Genomic DNA, 13615 nt, shown 5'->3' with positions numbered 1-13615 from the left:
TATATGTGCCTGGGAGGTAATTCACCTTGAATATAGGACTTATTAGGTGAAAAACAGGGGCAACTAAAAATCTACAGGTGCATAAGTTGGAGTAACTGTTTATATATTGTGTTTCAACCAAAGTGTGCTAAGTTTGCTATTACTCTTCAGTGCACTTTAGGGATAGTGATCCTGGGACAGACAGTTGAAGTGTGGTGATTCCTAAAGACCTAGGAAAGTGGTGGCACGATAATGCAAAGTAGAGTTCCCTCAAATTCCACTGTATATTTCCTATTGACATCGTAAAGAGAAGAGTGTTGAGAATGAAGAACAGGGACAAATATCTGTGCGTGAAGAGCTCCATCTTCCGGCAGATGCTTCTATGAGATGATGTGACTTAAGAAGGGTCACAGGACCCCACACAACATGAAAACCTAGAAAACTGGTAACACATTGTGGACCAAATAGATAAGGACCACAGAGCCAAGCAGAGGGCACCTTTGAAAGTTAGAACACCAAAAATAGACACATAAGAAGCTGATTAGCTAGCTTTAAAGGTTCACACATCTGCTGCAGAGCACTGTATTCCACCTAATGCTCAGAAGATTGAATCCCTAGTAAGTTGTGTTGAGACAGAAAGTGCCCCGCCTGGCTCTGTAGAGCATGATGCCCAGCCCTGTTTTGAGGCTCTAACATGGCAGCTTCGAACTTACACAAATAGCAGATTAATTACCATCATAGCTTGGCGCAACTCCAATCACGCCAAACTCACCGTTCCACCCTGGTATTTGGTTCCTGCCTGCCCATCTGTTACCGGACCACTAGCTGACAGTGATTGTCACCTGCTCCATTTATGGTGATGTGACTGTCACTCAGTTTCCCTTCCTGGGCTCACCATGCATTTGGGGGACATAGTAACATCCGCTCACTTACTCATTCAGTCATTCACACAAACTCACTCTCTAATACAGCCACTGACTCACCCATACAGTCACTTAAATCCCCAGTCACTTACTCATACAGCCATTCAGACACCCACTCACCCATCCATAGAGTCAACTCACTCAAAAACCCACTCACACAGCCACTTACTCGCCCATACAGCCACTGACACACCCACCCTCTCATCAATACAGCACCTCCCTCGCCCACACAGCTACTCATGCGAGTTGAAGGATAAAACTGTGTTCAAATAAAGACATTTATGTATGTTTAGTAAGATCAGTTGCTAATCCATAACCTAAAAAATTCCTTTAGAACAATATCAGCTGAAGGAACCATATAGTTATGATCCAAAACCTAAAAAACACTGAAAATATACAGAGCCGTATTGCGCGACACAATTTACTGCTATGGACCTCCCATATAACGTCCAAGGTACCGTCATATATGATGTGATCAGTGATATCAGTGGTGACATCAGATATGACATCATCAATTGCATCAATGATGGGTAGCACATATTACTTTCGATCAGGATGAAAGCCTACATTAACACCAACAGCCAGTGGGCATCCTCGCCGATATTCCACACAAGCAGAAGCTGCAGTAAAACAGTAAGCAAATAATTGTCCCCACAAAGGAAAGGCTGTTGCAGTTATACTCTGAGATAACAGGTATCCTCGTGAATATAAATACATAATTATGCCTGCAAAGTCAATAGAAAACAAAGGCTTCTTATGTTAAAAATATTCTATGGACAATGGCTTTGAAATAGTTGCATGTGTAAGGTACATAGAGTTTAGAAACTGGGCGCTAGGCAAATCCTGCCATGGTTGCTCTTAAAATCCTGCCATGGGTTGTCACATGCTTATATTCCCTGGCCTAGAGATCTCCCTTTTCTGACCTCTGCCTGTATGTATCTGTCTCTTTGCAGGCCCTGCTTGACCGCTACCAGAGCAGCATCTCCAGTCAGCGCTCCCAAGTGGATGAGTTTGACAGGGACCTAGTCAATCTTAATCTAGAGGTGAATGTTCTGCAGGAAAAGGTGAGTTGCTGTGCAGGCACAAAATCTCTCCAAGCATTACCTCTTTTTTCTAACAAAAGGATGAAATCGGTCTTTGATCCCTTTTGCAGATGTCTCCTCACCTACTTGTTGATATGCTTTCTTTAGGCAGAAATGAATCTGCAGAGAGCCCGGGTAGTATACGCCAGCGCCAACCAGACGCACCAGAATGCACTGAATCTAATCTTGAAAATAGAGATCCTCCTTAAGAATGTCCAAGGTAAAGCTTGTGATCTTTGTGTTTTTAATAACCATTATTTCTTCAATAGTATTTTTTGTTGGAGCTCAGTTTACAAACATCACAAAACTAGCTTGCATTTGTGCTTTTCTGTGTTAATCCAGCACTATCACTACCATACCTCTTCCACTATCTGGGTTTATTGCTAGTTGACTGTTGCTGCCAGCATAAATCTGACTGTGTGTGTCATTAACAAAAAAACACTATTTTAAACTTACCTCAGGCCTAGCTGCAGTGTATAGTCTGCGCCCCTGACTCAGAAGGTCCACTCCCCTTTCGCGCTGAAGGACTGCTCAACTTCATCCAACTAGACAGGAGGAGAAGCATGCAGCGCCCTCATTAGCTCTAATGTTCCTGGATAAATATCTAGGAAAAGAAACATGTTGCTGTATTCTGCCATAAAGTCTCTTCTTGCAACCACCACACTCTAGACACATTACTTGTCACTGACCTTCTTCAGTGTGATAAAGATCACCCCACTGCCACATGCATCCTCCATTCTTGCTTCTGTGGGTAATCAAATTGCAATGGAAATCTTGACTGTGGATGTACACTCCTCTATTGTGAAGTAGAGGTACATAACCGCCTGTATCAACACTTTCCAAACCTGGTATCCCCAGGACTAGAACATTGTGAGACCTTAGGACATGCCTCAATTTCTTCATCTTCCAGTGTCTCTAAAGAGTGGCTGATAAGACATGTTGAATGTCCAAGAACTCTTTCCTGGTTGAGCAAACCCTTTGAATGTCATAGTCTGCCCTTGATATCATCAGCATGTTCCCCACTGCCTACTCAACACTACCATTGAAGTTAATGTCCTCCAACTTTTTCATCATGGTATTGACTGTGGACTGGAGAGTATACATTTTTAGGTTTTGCTGCCAATGGAAAACAACATCACCAAACTGTCAGCCCTCCACACCAGTAATCGGAGAAGAATCGTGAGCATTTTCTGGCCGCGAACCACCTTCAACCTGGAATTTTACCAGATGCAAGCAAGAGAGCATGGGTACCATCATTATGATAAAAAGATGAAGATCTGGCGATATACTTATAACAGAAAAATCAAATAACTACGGAAGCATGTTTAATGTCAATATATTCAGAACCGTCAAAGTTTTATCGATAGGACACACCATCAGAAGAAAACAAGACACCTTTGCAAGAACAGTTCTTCACTGGACCATTGAAGAAAAAATGAAAGAGAGGGAGGCCAAAGAATGCCTGAAGGTAAACAGAGGAAGCAAATGAAGGCCCTTAAACACACCTGGTGCACCGTACCAAAACTTGTCCAAGACAGACAAAAGTGGAGGTCCTTCATCGCAGCCCTACATATCAGTCAGCATGACGGGTAGTTAGTAAGTCTACGTCAAATGGCATTGTAAGGGGACTTCTTTATGCTAAACATTCATTAGATCTACCAAGAAAGATCTATAGTGTCTGTTCGAGAGCTGCTTTGTTGGTGCTGGAGTTAGTGATGCATTGGTGCTGTGCTTCCCTCTCCCTAGCTGTTCCCTGGCAATAAGTGGTGCCTGCAGGAGTGCTATGAGGGTGTATACTTGGCAACAGATACAGGGAAACATGTGGCTGTCTATCACCGGATCCTACACCCTGCAGGGTCTCATCCCTGCTTCCCCACTTCTGCCCCCATTCTGTACCCTGCCTCAAGTGTCACTCTTCTGAGAGGGTGCTGCTTTCCTGGGTGGGAAAAAAGGGAGTATGGTGTATTTTGGCTCGATGGCATAAGAGCATTAGTGGTGCATGGTTCCCTCCATTGTCTAGGTCAGCAATTGGGTCAGCCTAACATAGAAACCCATATGAAGTAGGAATTATCTGGGGAACATCCTTTACAACGCGGTAATGACACCGCAGTGCCATTACAACGCGGGTTTCACAACGCAAGTCGTTACCACGACTTGCGCTGGAGGGCGCTCTAGGCTAAGGAATAGTAGATTTACTATTCCAGCACCTTCCCTACTGTACGTAGGCTGGTGTTGGAATAGTAAATCTTACTATTCCTAAGTCCAGCACCCTACAGCGCAAGTCGTGGTAACGACTTGCGTTGTAAAACCTGCGTTGTGATGGTCTGCGGTGTTTTATACCGCGTTGTACCGTCATACATCCGAATTATCTCAGCTGCAGTAGACATATGAAAACCAACGAAGAATGTTGGAAAACCTGGTTAAAAGATTTTCATGAATTCACTATGTCATTTTGCCAGTCAACTTCCCATACCTTCCCTCTGTCCAATCTGAGACTTAAAAATGGAAGGCAGCTCACAAGGCCCAGATATTGGCCGTACACACTTCCCTGCAACCTAGAGGATAAAAACGTCCCCACTTCCTCATGGGTCTCCATCTTAGTAGTCCCTCACCAGCATGGATAGCTGGCGGGAAGGCAAGTTTATAGTTAAGCTGGGATGATGCACTAGTGTGAGTGTGGTTTGTGTGTGCATAATTCAGACATGCCCATGACCATGGGGGCATCCTTTTGCATTACACCACATTGTCCTCTGCATCAAGATTTGCTTTGCACTGGTTAAGATTTAGCCTCCAGAAGGTTTTAGAGTTCATTCCACCAGGACAGGTCTGCTACCGTTGTGTTGGTATACCAAGGGCCTATTCTTGCCAGGTTGCGACAAGGACATCAATGCACATGTTCACAAAGTACTACTGCCTTGACAGCCAGGTCCAGCAGGAAGGGCATTTTACCAGTTCGGTCCAGCAAGACTCTCAGCCTGCTCCACAAACCCACCACCATGGGGTGGCTAGTGCTTTGGTATCCGTACTGTTGTGAGAAATCAGCAGTTAGAAGTATCTATCAGAAGTACAAGTTTCTTACCTTCAATGACAGTCTTTCTGGTGCCGATTCCTCAGTGCCCTCCCACCTCCACCTTCTGTGGTGTGGTCTCTATTTATCTCTAAAAAGGTCCCTATCACGGAATCTGCACAGTGATAGGAAAAATTGTTCTCACTCTGCATTGAGGACATAGAAAGAGATAAGCAAGAAACTGATGTTGGTACACATGTGTGATACTTATATGCACTCCACCCTGTCAATTTGGGATGGTACGGAGCGAGTGTTGAGCCACATTGTGCACCTAGTGGTACACAAGAGCATTGCTGGAAAACATTTCTGGATCCAGTCTGGCACCTTGGGAGTATTCTAAGGTGAGGAATCTGCAGTTAGAAGGAGTATCCACCAGAAAGGACATTAAAAAAGGTGAGTAACTTGTTCTTTGGGATCAGCCAAGTCTGTATTGCTTTTCTAAATTCTAGAAAGGCTTTTGATGATCCTTATTCTCTTTGGACTGAGTTTCAGAGATTCATGCCTGCACATAAACGGCATTCTATCCTCCAAGTGTTCTTTTTTTTTAAGAAGAATGATCAGGAATGGAGAAAATATGGATCTGAGGTTTCTCCTTTGAACGCACTGTTTGAGTTTGTTCAAAGATTGTATCACACCTATTAAGCCTCTTGTGAGCAATGCAGAGGGCCTTGAAGGAATATCTTCCTGTGACAGGTAATTTGTGTTGATCCCTGGGACCAGGGTTCATACGGTCCTTTCTGCTCAGGTTTAGGATTTGACTGATACTTGTCTGGCCACCGCTCTGGATCTGTAGTCTCCTGCTCATTAGATTTTAGGGGATCCACGTACAGCCAATTGGTATATGACAACAGCAGATATTAATTCCAGAATACTGTCGGAAGGCGCAAGTAAGAGAAGATACATAGTGCGTTCTCATTGTAATGAAAGCATCTTAGGTCACTTGGCTTCGGAGTGACGTTAGAGTCTATCTTCATACTGAGTTTTTTTAACCAATTTAGATGTGGATGGTAAGGGTCATATATCGTATGTCCTGCGGATAAGAGAATACAGGATCATGATGCATCCACTGACCTGTGGCTAAAAACCATTCACTGAGGCGGTGGTCTTAAAGTCCAGAGGTTATTTGAGATCTGTTTTGAGTGATCCGGCTAGTCTACTCAGTGGCCACAACAGCATGCGCTTTGTTCTTGATCTGCCTCACAGTCAGGGCTGGTGCATTCATATCACAAGTCAAAGTGAGAGCCTTAGAATATCCCAATGCAGTGGTGCTTAAAAATTCAAACAAAAAGCATGTTCAATGTATGAGGAGCGCTTCTGCCAGTGTATTCTATTTTGCCTAGCGCACTGAAAATCCTCACACTGAACCTACCCCAATATTTCCAGGCCGAGAGGGGGCTGCCTTCTCATCTGTCCAGAGCACCTTATTTGGATGCTGAAGACCATGATGAGCAGAAAGACATCAGCCAGTGTATTAAGAAGTGCAACACAAGGAAAGAAATATGTCAAGTTTCAATTATGTGCAGGCTTACATTTGTGATTGAAACCCCATAAACGACCAGAGTAGCAAAGAAACCTTGAAGTGGTGTAAGTGAAGATGACTTCCTTATTATGAGAAAATCAATTTAAGAGACAGGCGTTCGTGAGCTTGAAATGTGACGATTACCTTCGTTTGCACTGTAATGAGGGGAAAGTCCTGGTAAAATGTATCTCACACAACTTTGTGTTTTTAACACCGAGGTGCTGTGACTTCCAGCTTACCTTGGAGCACCTCACGCCCATTTCTTCTCCTTATTATTAATGCCCTGTTTGTGCTTGACTTCAAGCTGAAAAGGCACATTACCAGCACACAAAGAATTTCCCTGATCCCAAGTCTCATATTGTCAGGATATCAACATGTAACACATTTGCATACAGTGACAGCAAGTAGAAAACATTCACAGAGTGGTTGTCCTTGATATCTGAGAAAAACACCACGGTGATGGGTGGAATGCTTGTAGTCTCAGTCATTGCCGAGTTTTCAGGTCACAATCTAGTTCAATGTTTTCACCCACTATGCCACTACAGACAGAGATCAGCTGCATGGGACTAAGTCTGGGTCCTCCCCTTAATATCTGACATGTATCCAACCTACTGTATGTTGACCAGCCGTGAGCTCGATGATTAGAGTCAATAGAATCCATTTCTTGATTCTTCTTTTACTTTCTAAGGCACTAAAAGCTAGCAAAATGGCAAAAGGTCTTAAGCCCTTGATGCTGACACCTGGTCTGAACTTTAGGTCTGGGCTTAGGTCTGGCACCAACCAATGTGGCCCTTTTTGTCCGGGCTCCAAACACTGCTCTGCCTTCTTGGCTCCCGTACGGGTGCTTTGGATTTGTCCAGCCTCTGGAAGGAGACCCCAGCGAGGCAGCATTACAGAACAATATTATAATAGTGGAGCATGTTGGTCATTGTTGATGCTTCCTAAACAGTGTGGTGCAGGTTGGTGCCTACAGATGTCAGTGGTGTTGCAGACTCTGCCAGCTTTTGTGAGAGGTGGGTAGCAAGGATCGCAGGCTGCTCTTTTTGGAGACTTTGTGCAGACGAGGCAATTTCTAAGCTCACACTGGTGGGCATTGGTTTTACAAGGACAGCATGATGTTTAAGAACCTGAGTCAAGCTTGGACTTGAGGGTGAAGTAAGCAAGCAAAGGCTCCCTGAAATGCACCATTGGGTCCAACACTGTCTGTAATTGCTTTAGTGCAGTGGCAACATCACAAAGAAGAAACAGAGGATAGAGGCACTCAGAGACAGAGAAAAGACTTCTTCTTACACCTGACCGCTCACAAAAAGAAAGGAGCCCGAGAAGGCAATGGTGGTGAGACTACTACAGGATGCTTGTTAATGCCTAACTGGTTCATGACAACAGACGACATATAGAATTTGACCTGAAAAACGGGTTTTTATGTTTTAGAATTATCCAACTTGATGTGCCATGCATTGTGTGACGTGGTCTTCAGGTAGAGAGGTCCTCTTTGGTGTGGCTCAGGCAAAGTTATCTTACGCTACACTCAAATAACTTGGTGCTAATGTACATTTGGTTTGATGCATTTTTTTACACAGAAGGTTGGTAACTCCTTCTGGCTTAAGCTCTGCTTCTAATTCAGCTAATCTTCTTTTATCCTCTATTTTTCTAATTTACCTCTGATTTTGTATCATTTTCCCATATCTTCTGATGGGAGTTGGTCCACGGTAACTCTCCCTTTTTACATCCCATACCCCCTTCTGCACCTTTGTGTACCCTTTCCTGTGCTTAAGTTGTAAAAGAATAAGTCCCATTGCCCAAAGTTTTGCTCAGGACCCCACAACCAGCACTTTTGAACACTTGTGTGCCAAGTACCAAGACGTAGCACTCTCGATTGCACCTCAAGCCTTTAATCCACCAGCCCGTCCCACCTGCCCCTTTATTTCACTTTTGCATGTTGTTCTTCCTCACTGCTTTCTCCCTTGGTCAGTGTTTTTCCATCTTACAATGCCTCCTTCTTTCCTCCTTGCACGTCTTTCTCTTGCTTGCTCTGAGTCAAAGTCTTATAAGAAATAATAAGTGCTGATTCTCAAAAATGGGCCCCACTCTAAACCACTGACTCAAATTAAGCCCTGCTTCTAACCTTCTAGTACTAGGAACCCCTTCCTCTTTGGTGTGCTCCTTTTTTGATCAACATTCTCATTTTGAAACCTCTTCCCATTTCTATGAACTTCCCCACTAATTATTAAGAAGTGCATGTAATTCGTGCCAGATGATTAGAGGCGTCGCCCTTACCTCTTTATCAGCGAAACATTCTCATGGGAGAGCCTCACTGTCCTGGTGAATACTTTGACCGGCCATCTTGCGACGGGCAGCCTGACATTTGCAGTGTAATCCTCTCCACCTACCTGTCTCAGACTGCTGGGCGGAGAACAGGCATAGGCCTCCTGTGCCTGCTGGGAGTGTGGGAAACGACCTTAACAACGCGATCAAAACACTATAGTACATTTAGATTGCTGCTTTTACAACGCAAGCCGTTACCACGACTTGCACTGGAGGGCGCTTTAGACTAAGGAATAGTGTGATTTACTATTCCAACACCTTCCAACACCTTCCCTACTGTACGTAGGCTGGAGTTGGAATAGCAAGTCACACTATTCCTAAGTCCAGCGCTCTACAGCGCAAGTCGTTGTAACGGCTTGCATTGTAAAAACAGCAATGTAATGTACCGCGATCTAAATGATCCCGTTGTAACATCATACATCTGGTAGTGTTGAGGCAACCCGCACCAGCCAATCCTGGTGCTGCTCTTATGCTGCTCATCTGCAGCATGAGAGCAGCATCAGGATTTGCAAATGGGGGTTGTTTGAGGCTCCATGAGGTGCCCTGGCTCTCGCTGATGCCAGAAGAATGAAAAAAACATAGAGAGCGAAACACAGGTAAGTAGATTTTTTTTTAAATCTTTTTGTCTCCCACTGGGTTTGTCTCTCCGTCCCCCTGATGCCCCTCCAGTTTTGAGGAGCACCTTCCTGACACTGGGCAGAAGCTGATCCAGGCCCACCCAGGGACACAGGCCTGACTTGTGAAAGCAATTCCAGGGCGATAATGTGGACTGACCGATGAAAGAAGCTCCTGAAAATAAACATGGTACCCAAACGGTTATAAACCCGGACCGACAGTGGGCGCAATCAATAGGACAGGGCATCAGAGAATTAGGGAGACAGGTGGCAGTGGATGGGCCAAGAAAAAAAACAGCATGCGAAATATATTACCCCCAGTAAGCTAAGTACAATTGAACAAGGGGGGTGTCTTTACCCAAAGCCTAGCAATGAGATTGTATTTACTAAATAGGCGCTTGTAAAATGTGTTGTTTGAATAGCCTTTGCCTCCATCCTCCTTAACCAATACCTTCCCTGTACCAATGTATGTGGTATAGAAGGAGCCTAGCCAATCCACTTCCACAACAGGTGAGAGGGATGTTTGGAACATGCCTCTTGCATTGTATGATCTATCCATAGTAGTCTGACCTAGTCCAGGCCCGGACTGGCAGTACCGTGCATCGGGCGTTTCCCCAGGAGGCTGGAAGGTTGGGGGCTGGTTTTGCAGCAGTTTTGCTTCTAGGGGCCGGTTTAGTAGTAGTGCTGCAATGTCACCCCCAGTAACAAAAGCAGCAAACAAGCGTTTCCAGCCTTCTGGGGCCAGGCAGGGGCTATTCCGAGAAACTTGCCAGAGCTGCTTTGGCTTCCAAGTGGCCCTGATCTAGACTACGAGACTCAAAACGTTTTGATTGGAATGTAACCTTTCTTGGCTGAAACTAGAGTTAAAAAATTCGGATCCAAATTTTGATTTAATATGGAAGTATGTCATTACATTAATATTAATATCTACAGATGCACTAGCATACAGAAGTCTACCGGTATATTGTTTCCAGAAGTAAGCTTTTATATTGCAGTTACATTAGACAAACCAAGTAGGTGCAGAATGTCTTCCTCATTTTAAGCTATTGGGAACATATTAAAATTGATTTTAAAAATTGCTAAAACATTTAAAAGTGTGCGTGTTTTCTGCTGCTATGGGCGTCATAGACCTTGGTTATAACAACCAGAATCTACAAAATGGCCTCTGAGTGTGGGAGCTGGTTTCCACTTTAATGGTCTTTTCTTCTTTTAGTTCTGATGGATGAAATAAGAACAAACTCCGGTTCCTTGCCCTCCGGTGACCCCGCATGCAAAATGTCGGAAGTCGAGCGGATGATGAATGAAATGCGGAACCGCAAATTTAACAAGCAGCAAAGAAACGCCGACAAGGAGAGAGAGGAGGCCCGAGCGAGTAAGTGCACCCCACCCCAGCTCTAGTCAGGGTTTGCAGAGTTTCCCTTTTAAGACAAGGACCAATTATATGCCAGAGAAAAATGGCAACAATCTTGCTAATACTTGGAAAGGGCTAGCTTTCTGTGTGTATTTTTAGTAGAGAAATGTGTATAAGTGAGGTGGCAGCACCTGCAGTGTTTTTTTACTGATTTTCTTTTCCGGTTCAACTGCATCTTGTTTCTGTGCAAGCTTCCGGGCACTCGCGTGGTGCATCAGTCCTGACCTGATCTCAAAGGGTGTTGCTGATTTTGTACTCCAAAATACCAAATCACAGCAAACAAACATCAAACTATAGCTACGTCAGTCAGAGACATAACAAAGTCACTCATGCCAGCCATTTCCTCCCTGACAAGTGACAACCCTATCTTCGGTTGGATGGCCTCTGTTTTGCTGTCCAACAACTTTCAAGTCATGTCCATCTCAAAATACATATTGCAATAAAACATTGTTGCCGGTGGCAGGCAACACTCACTCACTCCTTCCCTTGCTTTGATTGGTTCTAGAGACAATGCAGTACGAATTGGGTGCAATACAAACTACTTTAAATAATGTAACGCTATGACATTCTGCAATGAGTGTGCTAATATCACAGATATTCTTGTGGTGGTAAAATTGAGGAAACAACCATTTTTTAGTTTTACAAAATCTGGTATAAAAAATGTCTAAAATGTAACTTTATTGTTCAAAATGTACGGAATATCTTACATATCCTGATATGAACATATCTTGCCATCTGTCTCAGCTAAAAGACCTTGTTTCACGCCATTAGTCAATCAATGAAAAGCTATAAGAATGGCTTGAGCGGAAGGTATTATTAGTCATCTTTGATGTACATTGAATTAACAAACAATTATTGTGGTGCTCATCTCTAAATCAGATAAACTGTGCCACCATGTGGCAGACTGTAATAAGTGCCGGTGTTGGCAATACAGTCACCGGAAACCACTTCAAATTAAGCACTGAAAACACTGGAGGGAAAGAGTGTTACTAGTTGGTCCCATAACCACCTGAGAACGTCCCCATTGAGGCACAGGAAGCCACCTGACATCAAGTCCTAGGACTTTCCTTGCTCTACAATAAGTATCGCATATATCTCTTCACGTGCATCGTGTCAGCTCTGCTTACATTATCTATGACTAAGATTTCAGTGGATTTAAAAGGAAGTCTCATCCAGTTCCCAGTGCCAGTACCACAGGCTTTCTGTTGCGAAGGGGCCAATGTTTCTCACTGTTCACTAACATATCATGGGGTCACGAAACAGTTGCTAGAATGCTCCTTTTCATAAACAGAACATTTAGTGGGTAGGTGACTTAAATCCCGGTTACTGTTGGTTAGATTAATTGTGGCATCTGCAGTTACTCCTGCTTGTATGATAAACACTGCCCTCCACCCCTGCACGTATTGCCCAGATGCATTTCAAGAGGTAAAACCTCCTCAGATATAACGGTAGGAAAATGCCAAGTCAATGAAATTAAATGAAAATAAAATGTATAAAGCGCACTCCTTACCCGAGGGTGTCTAGGCGCTAGTCTCTAAAAGGTAACTTCTGAAAAGAGATGGGACACCAATTAACAGTTGAATAACCAGGTTTTAAGTGATTTCCTGAAGACTAGCAATTTGGTTTCCCCTTTCATTCCCAAATAAAGTGGCATGCGACTTTCTGTGTGGTGAGTACAATAACCACATGCTGAGTCCCATATTTCAGACAGTAATCATTATTGGGTGCTCATTATCACACTCAAATTATGAACTCAGTGGTGTAGGAATATATTGGGTGGATAAATATTGCACCCTTTTCCAGGCCTATCATGACTTTGGTGGAAAGGGCTACAGCAGAGGAAATCCACATCAAAAACACAGAACAGACGAAAAAATAACAAAGGATCTCATAAGTGGGCAGTAATGTCCATGACTTGATAGACTTCCCCGACACCTGACCGCAGTGGACAGGTGGGGATGACGCTCTGGAGAGGACCAGTAACTACGGTAAAGTAAACTGGTATAGGGAACAGCATCTGGAAACTTCTCAGCTGGCTGAAGAGTTAAAGGACTGGGTATAAGTTATCAATGGTATAAAAGAGAGCAGGTAGAATGTGAGCTTAGAAGATTAACACATGGGTAGACACGTGTAAGAAGTGATGTTTGAAATGCACCCCTCTCATGATAAAGGGAAAATTGTAAAGAGGACGAGGAGGCATCACTAAAGCTGTACTATTCCTGTTGTATTGCTGGAAAATTCTGTTCAATGTTGTCTGCTCTGTATGAATTACCACTGTTGCATTATGGTTGTGTAATAAAAGGAATAATAAAGCTTTTTCAAAAAGAAAAAAAACCAGACCATTTAATGAAGACATTCTGTACATCTCTGTCGATGCAGATTCTGTGTAGTCATTAGGTCCGGTAAAAAGCAAAGCAGCCCTTTGGTAATACCAGTAGTAAGATGGTCAAAAGAGAAACATGAAACGTAGCATTTCATGTAACAAGAAGTCCCCTCATGTACAGCTTCATTGTCTGTGTGTCTGTCCTGTCCTCACAAAGAATGCCGTACTGATAGTGCAGTGCTAAAAGTCCGTTTGCCTCACTTCCTGTACTTTACACATGATGCACACATGAATGGAGGCAGGCCTGTTGGCTTGCCAGTGCTTGTTGTTATCTGGCCCCTGTGACCCGACCCGGTGTGTTTCTTTCCCACA

The 13615-nt window shown here is 43.7% G+C and overlaps 1 protein-coding gene across 1 annotated transcript in view; it reads left to right on the top strand.

Moving 5' to 3' along the window:
• The window catches only part of LAMA3 (laminin subunit alpha 3), a 1062926-nt gene that overhangs the window by 973326 nt on the left and 75985 nt on the right, over positions 1-13615 (top strand). Inside the window, exons 50-52 of the mRNA XM_078687418.1 lie at positions 1856-1966; positions 2093-2204; positions 10723-10881. Coding sequence (XP_078543544.1) covers positions 1856-1966; positions 2093-2204; positions 10723-10881 — 382 coding nt within the window. The remainder of the gene's footprint in view (positions 1-1855; positions 1967-2092; positions 2205-10722; positions 10882-13615) is intronic.

The sequence above is a fragment of the Lissotriton helveticus genome, chromosome 4_1, assembly GCF_964261635.1.
Source record: "Lissotriton helveticus chromosome 4_1, aLisHel1.1, whole genome shotgun sequence".
Classification (NCBI taxonomy): domain Eukaryota; kingdom Metazoa; phylum Chordata; class Amphibia; order Caudata; family Salamandridae; genus Lissotriton; species Lissotriton helveticus.
Note: the sequence above shows the minus strand (reverse complement) of the source record. Positions and strands in the feature narration are given on the sequence as shown.